General features: G+C 42.8%; 1 protein-coding gene across 1 annotated transcript in view; it reads right to left on the reverse strand.

Annotated features, from left to right (window-relative positions):
* plxnb1a (plexin b1a) overlaps positions 1–14,555 on the reverse strand; it is an 85,089-nt gene that overhangs the window by 16,145 nt on the left and 54,389 nt on the right. The window contains exons 16-29 of the mRNA XM_030733853.1: positions 12,860–13,011; positions 12,671–12,776; positions 7,289–7,425; positions 7,032–7,205; positions 6,056–6,293; positions 5,721–5,963; positions 4,604–4,780; positions 4,339–4,487; positions 4,133–4,233; positions 3,838–4,055; positions 3,393–3,571; positions 3,239–3,305; positions 1,693–1,839; positions 142–316 (exon numbers count right to left, since the gene is read on the reverse strand). Of these exons, the coding sequence (XP_030589713.1) occupies positions 142–316; positions 1,693–1,839; positions 3,239–3,305; positions 3,393–3,571; positions 3,838–4,055; positions 4,133–4,233; positions 4,339–4,487; positions 4,604–4,780; positions 5,721–5,963; positions 6,056–6,293; positions 7,032–7,205; positions 7,289–7,425; positions 12,671–12,776; positions 12,860–13,011 (2,263 nt within the window). The remainder of the gene's footprint in view (positions 1–141; positions 317–1,692; positions 1,840–3,238; positions 3,306–3,392; positions 3,572–3,837; positions 4,056–4,132; positions 4,234–4,338; positions 4,488–4,603; positions 4,781–5,720; positions 5,964–6,055; positions 6,294–7,031; positions 7,206–7,288; positions 7,426–12,670; positions 12,777–12,859; positions 13,012–14,555) is intronic.

The following is a 14,555-nucleotide window of genomic DNA, read 5'->3' on the forward strand; positions in this document are numbered from 1 at the left end:
GTCTTCACATATATGCCCTATTTTGACATTTGTCCCTCTGTTATTAAAATCATCGCATAAGGGAAGACAGAAACACTCACTGTACCATAAATCTAATACAAGTTTGAACAGCTGTGCTGTTGTAAAATAAACGTGACTTACCGAGGTGCAACGAGTCGATGTGCGGCCTCTGGGAAAAAGACGTTCCTTTCCAGGTTTGTTCCAGAAGTTTCTCTTTCACCTGTGTGATGGTGTCACAGTCCAGCACCTTGGCGGGGACCGTCTGCGCAGCCGTGCCACCGCTGGCAGCTGCAGCTGGCATCACCACATTTAGTGTCTGGACACGTGTACAGGAATGAGGTTATGATGATGGAGGACATGCACCAATGTGGAGCAGTGTTTGAGTGTTCACTTGTGTGCAACCAGTTTAAATGGTGACATTTTCATTAATTTCAGTTATGTTTTATGTAAAGCATATATACAGTCATGTGAAAAAGAGAGACTCTGTGCAGTCGTATGAAAAACTAAGTACATCCTATGATTCAGCAGCATGTAGAACCACCTTTAGCATCGATAACCTGAAGTAATCATTTTCGTTATAACAATCTGTAAGACTTTCTCAGACTCTCACATCATTGTGGAGAAAGTCTGGCCCATTCTTCTTTACAACTTTGCTTCAGTTCATTGAGGTTTGCAGGCATTCGTTCATGCACAGCTCTCCTAAGGTGCTGCCACTACATTTCATTTGGGTTGAGGTCTGGACTTTGACTAAAGCCTTGCAGCACCTTGACTCTTTCCTTTGTCTGTTGTAGATTTGCTGCTGTGCTTGGGATCATTGACCAGTCACATGACCCAATTTGGGCCAAGCTTCAGCTGTCAGACAACCTCACCTAGAATACGTTTGTATAACAAGCAAGCCCAAACAAGCCCAAATCATCCCTCCTCCACCACCGTGGTTGACAGTTGGTATGAGATGCTTGTGTTGATATTCTGTGTTTGTTTTCTTGCTAAATGTGGTGCTGTCCAAACATTTCCACTTCTGTTCTCTACAAAGGACATTGTTCCAGAAGTCATCTTGTTTGTTAAGACACAACTCTGAAAGCCAAGCCATGCTTCCATGTTTTTTTTCTCGAGGAGAGGCTTTCTCCTGGCAACACAAGCCAAACGTGTTCAGCCTTTTTCTAATTGTACCTTCAGGACCTTCAACATTTAACATGCTAACTGAGGCCTGTAGAGTCTGAGATGTAGCTCGTGAATTTTATTGCAGGTTTTCTGAGCATTGTACAGTTTGACCTTGGGGTGAATTTGCTGGAACTTCCACTCCTGGGAAACTGTAGCATTGTGTTAACATACACTGACCCAGACCCACAAGCTGACAAAACTACTGCTTTTATAGGAGTGCTCACACTTCCTGAAGATCAATTAATCACCAGCGAGTGTGAGCACCTGGTTAGCAGCCAGGTCAACCAAGTGCAGCCATTTGATTAGCAGCGCCTGGCTGCTACTTACTGTAGATTTTCACAGGACTGCACAGAATCCTTGAAATTTGCAGATTTCCCCAAAAAAGAAACTGGGAGTGATCTGCACAGACTAAATATAAAAGAATGAAGGAAAACAAAGAGAAATTTCAGCTTGTTCAGTTAAATACAGGAAACATGAGCTTCTGCCTCCAACATTAACAATGCTTTCATCAAAAGATGTGTGTATTCTGACCAGTGTGCGGTACTCCACATCCTCTCGCAGGAGCCGGTTGTCATTCAGCGTGTACTTGGCTTTCCCAGTCACAGCGTCCACAGGTCCCTTGTCCACCTGGTGCTTTATTGCTCTGAACAGCATGTAGAAAGACTCGCCTGCTGATTCCTGGCCAAGCATGAAGAATGAATTCATTAAAGAGGTATTCCATACTTCTGATCAGTCAGCACTGACCACACTGCCTTACTGATGAGCCACATTTTATCTTTAGAAGTGTATGATCCAAAAAGTCCAGGAGTCTACGAAAATGAGGTGTTTTATTGTGATAATGCAACAGCTGAGAACAGATCCAACACTCCTTCCTGTTTATTTAGAATGTTTATTAGAGTATCTACAGTAGTATATAAAGGTGCATTTTCAGCAACCAGCTGATTTCCATGGCATGTTCTGTTGTCTAGAAGGTTGATCATGTTAGCACAGCTGAAAACTGTTGTGCAGATTAAAGAAGCAATAATTTGGTTATAGTTTTGGAGCAACAGCTTCTGAGCTGTTATGGAATTCCTCTTCTTGTTTCTTATAAAACATGTTCACTACTCCCTTCATAAACTAGCACAACTGGCTCTATTTACTATTTAATGATGCTGATGGTTGAGGACCCGTCAGGTCTCAGACAAGAGATTTTGATGGACTCGTCTTCTTGCTTAGTTTTGAACTGGAGCCTCCCGTTTCTGATTAAAGCCTGTTTGCTTTATTACTGTGAAGAGAACTACTGTGTGAACGCTTTTTTGTTTTTCAGTTTCCTTCATGGAATAACATTTATTTCTTAGAACAAGAATGATCTTCACTTTCATTCAGTATCATTTTTTAGCCATTTTTACACTCTGCAGTCTAATCCAGTAAAAATATCCCTGATATAATCCTAACATTGTTTTTTTAGAAGAGGAGAAAGGGTTATACTCCCCCCCAGTATACCCCATTGGAAGGGAGGGGGTGGGGGGCATTTTTGGAATATAAATATAAATGAATAAATATTTTTGGTCCCCTCATTGTCTGGTTGCCAAGACTTGGTAGCCAAAAATAATATATTTTGATAGAATGGGGTCAGGGGTTATGGTAAGCCTACTTATCATTGATGAATTCACTGGGTCAACAATAGAGCTGCATTAAATATTCAGTTGTCCCAACATAAATAAATATTAACTGTCATTTACAGCCTATCTGATCAATTTCACCCTCCCCAAAAAAAAAAAAAAAAAATTCAAAAGGACAAAATGTTATCAAAGCTGTTAAAAATGACTTTGATAGGAGCTACTTGCTGCAAAGAGAAAAGAATGCATATGAAGATACAACTTCAAAAATAAAATAGCCTCTTCAAAGCAGTTGTAGTTACAATACTTTAGCAGATTTTCTCCTTGCTCAGGTACTTAAAACATCTTCCTGACAAAACAGCAGAACAGGACAAGAACAAGACAGTTAAATTTTCTTTTTTAAGTGATTTCTATTAAACTGATTCCAGTTCCAATGTCTAACCAGCATCTAGTCAAGCGTAAAACATAGTGCATCTTACCCTCAGAAAAGTGAAGAGACAGATGGACATCCAGTTTGTCAGCAGCTTCTCAACAACTGATTCAGTTCTGAATTTAAAAAAGAAAGCACACAAGTAAACAATCAGTGGATGAAACGCATCCCCTACTCACAAACAAGCACAAAAACATCATCACCTCCTCAGCATCAGTTTGGGGTTCTTGGCCACATATTGTTCCACTAGATCATTGAGCAGTGTCTTCAGGATGTCTGTGAAGTACTCGAGTTTACCGTGCAGAGCCACAGTCAGCAGAGAGGCCACGTAGGCCCGGTCCCTGGGGGAGAAGGTCCGCTGGACCTCGAGAGTGTGAATAAACTGGAAAAACAAAAGGGTGAGGGTGTGAAGTTAGTCTGTGCGTGAAACTACAGTTTAGCAGTACAGCTCTAGTATGAGACCTCCCTGTCCTTCTAGTGCATGCACAGAAAGCCTCACGTGGACGAAAGTAGCAGCGAAATAGAACAGAACAGGCATCAGTTATGATATGGATTGAGTCAGTTAGGTGTTGGTGTGGCTGGGTTGCAAAGGGGTTTGCAAGAGCAGTTGTTGGCAGGATAAAGCGGTTTAAATAAATAAAGGGTTACCTTGGTGAGAAAGAGTTTACTGTTGAGCAGATTGGACAACTGAATCAGCCCTTGCTCAACCGTCTGCCTTCGACTCTCTGGAACGTCCAGATCCCGTCTCAGTGGCGACTCCTGGTGTCCCGGGAAGAAAATGCGCTCGGCATACGTTCGATAATCCAGGAAGGGAATCCCGGAGCCCACCAAATCACTGGACATGTCCATCATCTCTGTCATCAAGTCTAAAAGAGGAATAAAATTTGGTCTTATTTGAAAGTGATGTATTCTCCTAAAGTCCACTACAGAAAGTGGGATTTACCTGTGAACTCCTTCTTACAGCGATCTCTAACACTGGTCTCCAGGTTCTCCAGCTGGATCTGTACTTTCTTATAGTCCCTCATGGCCTGTTTGCTCTTTCTCCTGACCAGCAAGCAATGATGCAGGGGCAACATTTAGGCAAAGAACTAAACCACTATTATATTGATAAAATAAGAACCTGAGGTTCAGTGAACTGAACATGCTTACCTGTATATGAGCACTATGATGAGCACAATGAGAGCCACTATGGATGCTCCAACCCCGACTCCCACCTGAGCCTCCAGAGGAAATGTAGACTGTGTCTGGCTGTCATACTGCACTCTGCCCAGAGAGAAGTTCAGATTTCCCATTTTTACCTGAAAAGCACAAACGAAGGGGGAAAAGATCAAGTCAGAAATCCTAAGTCCTTACTATATGAAGTAGAGAAGGCTCACTGAATTCAAATGTCCAGTTCTCTGTATAATTTACTCACAGTAAACTCAGGCAGACTGTCCACGCCATCCTGCTTCTTCCTAGCTTTGACTGAGGGCTGCTGCGCTGGTGGCTCACAGTACAAGTGGCTATGTGTCAGGGTCTTTACCGAACACAAGCCGTCACCAATCCAAGCCTCCACCTCCCGTTTGGAGATGGCTCGATCCAGATGTTCTCCCTGGAAGCATGGACACACAGTATGGTTTTTCTAAAGTGGTTCTGCACAAAACACAACATTTCAGTCTATGGAAGGAGGGAGAGGGGCAACGTTTCATGTGTTTGATTAGAATTCATAAGATATATTTCTGAATATGTTCTTCGAAATCTGAAAGTGCTTTACTGAGGACACGGGTTGGTCTTATGCAGATGTAAAATATATGAAACACAGTTTCAAAACATGTCATTTAAACGTGTTGCTGCATATTTTGCCCACAAGGAGGCAACAGATGCATACAGACTATGGTCAGAGTGTTGGAAGAGTGACTTCTGGACTCCTGCTGCAAACCTGTCATAGGGCACGTGGGGTTAACCTTTGGGGTTGAATTACAGATTGCATTGAGGATTTTTTTATGTTATTCAAGTTACTCGATTAATCGTTACAGCCCTTTCATTTACATGATCTGCACCACTTTGTGAATTATGATGATCGTTTTTATGAATGGTTGGATGGTGTGTCACGATGAATTGTGGGATTTATATGTGTTTATCTCCTTTCCTTTCATAAAGGGCGGTTTAGTGTGTGCTCTCCTAAATGAGGTAATAAAGGAAGCACTGAAACATCTTTCCTTAGTATTTGGAGAATTTAAACAGCTCTTATGCCTGCCATGCAGATACTTCTGGGTCACTTCTCTCAGTTAGGAATCTAACGAACCCAAGGACACTGCTGAAGGTAGCACAGAAACAGGAAATGATACTGACCTGCCACCAGGGAGTTTTGTCCATCTAAACACAACAACTAGTTTTTCTATAAAGTGACACATTGTTCTGTTTTCTATGCTATTGCAGATTTTTGTATCTCAGTACCACAACTTACTTTTTGAAGCTGACAATTACAACACAGACAGATTCTGTAACACCGACTTGAGTAGAAAGAACAGAGTCGTAGCAGTTTAACTCACCTCGACGGAGATGATGCTGCCGGGTTTGTGATGGTAAGGTTTGCTCGGATCATTCCGGTTCAGCTTGTAGAGCGTGGGGTTGAGCTCATACCTGAAGGCTTCCTTACCCACGGTGTTGAAGTCAAAATGAAGGCTGTCCAACAGAAAGTGAACTTTGACCCTGGCATTAATGGCCTCTGGACCCACGGCCGGGGTCGGACACAAGATGAGGGAGGAGCTGTTCACTGTGCAGCGAGACTCATACTGGAAGAGAGCACAAGAGCAGTGAAAAAATTATTTTTAAAGGAAATTAATACAGTAAAAATAATCTTTTCTGTACAATCCCATAAAGTCACCTGTTTGACATGGCAGAGTGTCCCCTCAGGGCAGTCCGCCTCTGGAACAATCCTCCTCCATCTCTTAATTGGACCACGGTGATCCTGTCCTCGGTTCAGGCTTCCTTTATTCTTCTTACCGATGCTCCTCCTCCTCCTCCTGGGAGGGAGAGTATCACGAGGACTGAGGGTAACCCTCATTTTTGGCTCTTGGACCACATCCAGGTTCTGACCAGAAACTGTGATGATTCTGCCTCCACTGTGGGGGAAAGTGGCAGGAAAGAAAAGGAGTGTAGTAGATTTATGTTAATAAATCAGCCTACGCTTTTAGTTAATACTGCTCTCCTACAAGGATTCAAAAACATGTATCAACACATGTAATTCTGGGGTCTACTCAAGCTGGGGCAAGCCTACTCCAGCTGTCATTGGGTAAGCAGAGAGGCAGGGTACATCTTGGTCAGGTTGCCAGTCCAGTCCAGGGGTAATACAGAGAGACAGCCAACTATTCACCCTCACATTCACACCTAAAGCCAATTTACAGTCCCCAGTTAACCTAGCACACGTCTTTGGACTGGGGGACTACTACCTGGAGAGAATGCATGCAGGCACCGGGAGAACAGGAAAACTCCACACAGAAAGCTCCCAGCAGGCCGCAGATTGTAACCAAAGACCTCCTTGCTGTGAGGTAACGGTGCTAACCACAAGATGGCGCTTTGTTTTTTAAATCAGGTGTAGCCCTTTCCTATACAGCAGCTCAATTCAACAAGAAAGGTACCGGTCTGTTTTTTTTTCGGAAACTTTTTGATTTCAAGGAGTCTCAGGAGAAACAATAAATATTTTTGAAGCTCATCAAATGGATATTTCAAAAAGTAATTGTGTTAAAAATTGTGACCTCAACAAAATGGATTTTGTAATATTAAATATGAAATTCCAGTAACTAGTAATTTAAGTGAGTTCAGTACTTGACTACAAGTATACATGTACCCCACCACTGCACCTGAGAAAGCTTTTGGATGGAGCAGCTTTTGTGATGTTTGGGTTGGGGGTGTAATGATACACCGAACCCTGAAGGTGGCGCTCTGCACCACCAAACCGCACAGTGATGCCATGTTCTCCTGTCCTGTTGCTGCCTCTGGTCAGACAGCTGATGTGATCCTCCTGGATGCTGCGCCTGAGAAGAGGAACATATTTTACATTTTAACCCACAAATCAAATTCTGGAAACATGGCCAGACTTTATTTTGGTGACGCTTACACATTACAGAGTATTCCTCCGATTAGGACGCTAACTTCATTCGGATGTCCTGTCCTCAGTCTCTGGCCTGTGATGGTGAGAGAGGAGCCGCCTGCTTTGGGTCCTCTGTGGGGGAAGATGCTGCTTAGTATGGGATCCTGGAGACAGAAGAGAGATAAAGCATGAGATGCAAAGAATAAAAGTGTGATCAATAACTCGATGCTGAGCCAGTGATTTATAGGGAAGATAAAGGAAACACCAGGGCATTCTGGGAAACACTGAGTGTAACAATTCACCTGCTTGTCACTGAGGACAATTAATTAAGTCTGCTGTCAGAGCTTCAGTCCTTTCACTGCTATGTAAATAAGCAGATGAGTTGATACTGTATTGCATTGCAGGGACTCACTTACATTTCACAAGATACACTTTGAGGCCTTACTGATAAAAATCCATGTGGGAGCTGAGGTTTTCTTAATTGGCCAGAAATCTGTTGTGAGAAAGCTTTTCTATTTCTTTCACAAAACAGCAGCAGAATGCTGCGTTCGACTGCTGACACATCACAGCTGCATCCCTTTCTCCAAACGAGGCAAACATTCATGTCGAAAAATACCAGGGGACTCCCCCCACTCCCACCCCTCTCGGTGAGGTCTTGGTCCGTCTGCTTTGGTCCACACCCCAGAGCGATTAGCGTGTTCTCACATGTGCAAGTGAAGCAAACTCAGGGGGGAATCACAGCAGAGTTCAAACTAAATAACTGCTGCCTGTGATCTGGGTGTGACAATGCCCCTGAGATGGCCTTGTTCTTTAAAATCCTTATTTAATTGCTTCTGAACTGTAGCACTGCGCTGCAGCAGTTTCTGCAGATAAGAGGGGTGTTTATGGGCGCACAGACATTTAGCATCGTGTATGCAAGTAACCCAGTTTTCCTCATCAGGGCAGGGAACTGGAGGAAAGTGATTTTGGCAGTGAGCTTTCTCCACAAAGACTTATCTGATTTTGACACATCAGTATGCACATGTAGATGTATGAGAGTTTTATTTTGTAGTTTAATAAAGGTTAAAAAAATAAAATCCAATTAGAATTTAGATATCTGGGCTCTGACCCAGTCAGAGCTCCTTGCAGCTATGCTACAAATAGAAACTGGAGAGTGACGTGTAAATATTCCCCCTTCCACCGAAGCCTACAGGTGGATGCTGAGGGTGATGAAGGGGTGATAACAGCAGGTACTGGCATGTCAGAGGGGGAGATGGGAAATTCTGCAAACAAAATTGAAAGGATACATGATGTGAAGAATGTGAGTGTGTAACAACGTGCAGCTGGAGTCGCCTGCCTGAGCTGTCTGTAAGGGCTTTGGACCATTATAACAATTAGTTGACTATTACAGCACTGTGCAAAAGTCTTGAGTCACCCCTCAAATCTTTATATTTTGCTTCCAAGGAGCTGGATTTTTTTTTGTCATTTTTGAAAGTGGTCCTGAGCAGTAGTTCTCCAGGTTTTCCCAAAGTTTTTCATTGACCACTGGCTGCAATTTCAGTCCAGTCCCAAGACCTGACCATTTCTAGAGGAATGCTTTTTTTTTGCTTCTTAAGTCACTTAATACTCATTTACGAACATTCAAGTATAAAAAGGTGCCTAACTCAAGGGAGGAAACAGTGTTAGGAAAGAACCCATTTTAAATTGTATCTTTAGGCACTTTGTTACCAGCTGCCTGCCACAGAAACACACCATTTGTTCCAGTTTCTGTCTGTCTTTCTATTTATATAAATGTACGACAATGAGCCAGACATAATACATACTTACAAGGTATTATACTCATGCGTGTACAGGAATATTACTACATTGTGTACCCAGACTACATAATCTGTTATCAATGCATTATGTAAAACATCACTATAATCTTAACCTCATAATCTCATATTTCATGACTTTACCTAAAACGAGCTTATTCATCAAATAGTGAATTTTTAGTTGTGTGGGATAAAAAGAAAAAAATTATGATCACTTGCACCTAGAATCACCAAAGACATCATTTTGACCCCTGTAGAAAATAATGTATGCCGGGATGCCTAGCAGCACTTATTTACACACATTTTGACATGAAGGCTGTTATAACATGAGCCACAGCTAGCTTGATATGATTGACAAATAAATATATTGGGAACTCTACTTAGACACAAGATGAATAATTACTGCTTGGCTGAATGGGTCATGCCAAAAAGTGATTTCCGGTATTTAAACTGTTATAAATGACTTATTGGCCTATAATCTGTCAAACATATATCAAATATATTTCTCATGAATGATATCAAGTCATTTGAAGCCAGAAAGAACACTCCTGTCACAAAGTAAAATCTGCAGTCAGTTTAAGTGCAGAAAGTGCAACAAATATAACATAACCTGCTGCTGTTGGTCATATGCACTACTGTCCACTACTGAATATTTCACAAGCTGCTCTATTTATTAATTTATATCTATATTATATAACCAGGTATATCTCTGTTACCGTATTTGCACTACTGCCATTATTGTGCATAGGTTTTGATTGTTACATATTTCCTGGTGTGTTTCAGGCCTGAGGAGGTGAAGGACTGCAGGCTTGGGTGGAGCAGAGTGGATGCTGGATGACAGGCTGCAGCTCCATTGATCGGAGGCACATGTGGACAAGATGATAAACTTTGTTCTAATTTTACTCTGATGAATGTATTTAAAATGTGTTTCTTACATTTTTTTAGCCAGCTGTGAGGCAAATTTCAAAATGTAGGCAATGAGATGTTCAAACTGTTTCACAGAGAGCGCTCTGTTTATTTCATCACAGCTAATACCACACGTCCCCTTGGGGAATTCTGCTGGTCCCAAGTCTGGATAAAGGTGGAGTATTGAGCGTAGGGCTGAAAACCTCACCTCATCACAAAACACCCTGTCATGGAAAACAACACCAGAGATCATATTATAACTGGCGACAGGGACGAAGCATGCGGAGCAGGCTGCAGCACCGTCAACGACAACAGAGAATGGCTGTGCGACTTTTGCCAAGAAAATGCTCTGGTGATCACTGGGACATTCTTCCAGCATAAAACCATCCATATGACGACTTGGACATCACCAGATGGGGTAGCCAAGAACCAGATTGACCACATCCTTATCAGGGGAAAATGGAGAAGTTCTCTGTGGGATATACGTGTTTGCGGCGGTGCGGATGTAGCAAGTGATCACAGTCATCTTGTGGCCAGTATCAGCAAGGATGGCTACAAGAAGATGGTGATGGGCCTGTGAAGGACCATCTAAAGTCAAGTTAAGAAAGTTGCCAGGTGGAAAATGTGGAACACTTCACTTATTTGGGATCTAAGATGAGCAGGACCGGTGATGTAGAGGAGGATCATGGCAAGAATTTCCAAAGCCAGCCAGGCTTTTGCAGCACTGAGAACTACTTGGAGAGTGAAGAATATCAGCACCACCATCAGGCTCTTCAAAATCAATGCCCCAAACACTCTCCTGTATGGCGCAGAATCATGGAAAATGACCAAGACCATCCCCCACAAACTGGAAGTCTTCTAGGACCACTGCCTCAAAAGAAATCTAAACATCTTTTGGCCAAATACCATTTCAAATGCTGAACTGCATCAAAGAACTTCAAAATATGAAATCCATCACACAAGAAGTTCAGATACACCAAAGGAGATGGACTGCAAACGTGCAGCACATGCCGCCAGCGTCACTGCAGAGAGTAGCCCTCAGATGTACTCCAGACGACAAGCGAAAGCTGTTGTGCTATTTTTTTGTACCCTTTATTAGTTTATTTTAATTTCACCATCTATAATGAAATGATCATAATCATTTATAAAAACCAATAAAACCCCTAAAAAAGAATCTTAAACACTTTTTTGTCACATCTTACTTAAAATGAGAAAAAAAAAAATGGATGAAAATTAACAACTTCTTCAAGAAATGACATCCCCGCCATTACTGCTGTTGTTGCAGGAGAGGGTCAAAATGACCCCTGCTGGCAGTTTGGAATTGGGAGTTTGGAATTCTGGTGGCTCTAGTGTTAAACAGGAAAAAAATCCAACAGGACCTGAGGGATGCATCTGGCCCTTCAGCTGATCCATCTACTGTTTGTTGAAGTCTTATCAGAAATGGTCTCAGTGGAAGGATGGCTGTCAAGAAGCCATTCTTAAGGAAAGAAAACAGGGAGAAAGCACTGAGGTAAACTACAGAAGAACCGGACTGAAAGTCAGTGGCTGCAGGTGTTATCGAGTGATGAGTCCAAGTTTGAAATTGTTGTTCAAACTGGCATCATCAGTAAAACACGGTGGAGGCTCTGTCATGGTTTGAGACTGGATTTCAGCCAGTGGTGATGACGAGTTTATCAAAATTGATGAAATTATGAACACAGAAGAATCTGTCAGATTTTTATCCATCATCGAATACACCTGGAAAGAGTCTGACTGGCTTCATTTGTCAGCCTGACAATGATCCTAAACACATTGCCAATGCAGTAAAAACATACCTGGTTTTAATAAAACAAAAACCGTGCACGCGCGCGCGCACACACACACAAAAATGGAATAGCAAGCAATGTGGGATCACCGTGACAAAGAATGGAACAAAAGGCAGTCAACATCCAAAGAAGAGCTTTGAATATCCTTCAAGAAGCCTGGAGAACCATTCCTGAAGACTAACTAAAGAAATAAGAAGAAAGCTGTTCAGGCTGTGCTGAAGAATAAAGTTGATCATACCAAAAACTGACATTCAAGCTTTCACATTTCAATGAATCACTGCATCTATTTCTCATTTTCCATTTTAGCAAAATATAAAGGAATGAAGGATGGGCCAAGACTTCAGTATATGTATTGTGATGTATTATAATAAGGTATACAGTCCCTCTTTTTTTCCCCTCATTTTTTTTATGAACATTTTTAACCATATTTTTTGTGTGTATTCCTTTTCTTTCCCTTTGACCTGTTCATGGTAGCTGGGTAATATGGATCTGGAGCACTCCCCCAGTAAACAAGCGCTTTTCTGAACGATCTGGGGGCGACTCAAAACTGCACAAACCAGTCTATATAACTAAAATGGACACCAATTATGATAAATAACAAACAAAATGTTCAATTTATTAAATACAGAACAAAGGCACTACTGACTGAGCTGACCTTGTCCTCTTAATGAGGACTTCATCCTGTGTTCTTCCTGTGGCTTGTCACAGATATCTTGGTAGTTCCTTGCCCCAGTATCTCCCTTTACTATTGCTGTTTCGTGCTATGTGTGTACATACACAGAAACAACTAACAACTTGCTACTCCTTTGCAAATGCCAGCTGTTGGAAAAAACAGAGCTGTGCACACACATTCATACCCTCATTTTAATGTTTGATGTGAACATACTGATTGATGCTGAATTTACCTGGAAGCTGAAGATCTGAGCAGACAGCCCAAGTCCTCCTCCCCTCACTTTGACTGAGGCCTGGCCGCTCTTCTCCCCTCCACTGCTTGTAGTTTCACATATTATCCTACACGATACAGTCCCAGAAATGTCACAAAGGGAGTATGGTACATTATACATGCAGTGTACGCAGCTGTGCCCCTGACTTACCTTGAGGAGACTTCATATCTGCTGTGGATGACATTGCAAAGGACACCTGCTACTGTGACTGAGCTCTGAATGTCTTCAGCTCTCTGGCCGAGGTTGGAGCCTGAAATGGTCACCACCGTCCCTCCCTCTATGGGACCGGATTCTGGGTCCAGCTGAAGCACAAGAACAAAATGAATATCCTCTGTGATTAAAATACACACACACACAGCAAGTCAAACTGCACCAAACTGAAATAATGCCTCAGTGGCCGTGACAGGTGGACAGAAATGGAGGACCAGCATAGACATAAGGAAACACTCAGATCATGGTTCAATGTGATTGAACCACATGCACTGGGAGCATTTGTCTTCAACTTGACTTACTTTATCTTAACTTTGTCTGCTCAGCTCACAGTGAAACAGACACTAAGAGTGAAATCCAAAGCACAGAAGAGTAATTAATGTAGCCATAAATCACAGCAAAAAACAGTAACAATGTATGAATAAAAACAAGCGTGTATCAACATTTTTCCTCCCCTTGTATTCTTTTCCGTGTGCGTTTCTTGGGGGTGCCAAGCTAAATATAAGGGAAACACTTAGAGAATGATCAGTGTCACAGAGAAAGGTGAAGATGCACAGATTCACAGGGGTGACACAACAGTGGCCAGGACCTCTGTCCATGGGGCTTGGTCAGGCACACCCTGAAAAAATAACATGGATCTGCCACCCTGTGGGCCCACCACCCATGGGGACAGGCATTTGGATTAGATGTCGTGGGAGTTAGGTGGTAGGCAAAAGTGGGAGCATTTTGCACTCCCTGTTAGGTGAAGCACTACAGACTAGATATAATTGGCTCACTTCCAAGCACAGCAAAGGTTCTGGAACCAAACTTCTGGAGAAGGACTGGACTCTTTCCTTTTTTGGAGCATCCCATGTGGCGAGATGGCAGGCAGGTGTGGTGATAATCACAAAATTCCCGGGCTGAGAGTTGCCACTATGAAGTTCTCCCCAGGGAGTGACAGGGTCATCTCTGTGCAACTCTGAGTTGCAGAGGGTAAGGCTCAGACTATAGTCTGTGCATACGTGCAGCAATACCCAGCCTTTTTGGAGTCTTTGGGTGGGATCTTGGAAGGTCCTCTGTCTGGGGACTCCATAGTTCTCCTGAGAGACTTTAACACTCATGTGAGCAATGATGGAGACACCTGGAAGGGTGATAGGAAGTAATGGCTTACCTGAAACCACTCTAAACCAGAGTGGTATTTTGTTATTTGACTTATGTGCTAGGCACGGATAGGATCAGATGGCAGGGAAAGCTGCCAGACCTGGAAAAGCCAAAACATGTACTGAGGGTTAAATGGAAATGTCTGGTACAGGTCCCTATCCACCGGTTCTTTGACCCACATGTCCACAAGGCTCCCTCTTGCATCCGGGGCAGGTGGGTCATTGAGTCCGAAAGTGCAACATTCAAGAGTTCCACTGCTGAGATGGCTGGCAGGAGCTGTGGTTCTCTTTCATAGCATTCGTTTCGTGTCTCACTATGGGAACGCCTCCTGCGTGACCTCATCAGAAGCTCAAATGTCATTACACCAGCCCTTACAGGCTGGCTCAGCGACGCTCATGTCAGGGAGGGGCCAGAGCCTCCCTATATAATAGGCCGACATAGCGTCAGATGTCATTCAAAAACCTCTTCTCGCTTCTCACAGAAGCCTGTTGACAAC

Source organism: Archocentrus centrarchus, chromosome 7 (genome assembly GCF_007364275.1).
Source record: "Archocentrus centrarchus isolate MPI-CPG fArcCen1 chromosome 7, fArcCen1, whole genome shotgun sequence".
Taxonomy (NCBI): Eukaryota; Metazoa; Chordata; class Actinopteri; order Cichliformes; family Cichlidae; genus Archocentrus; species Archocentrus centrarchus.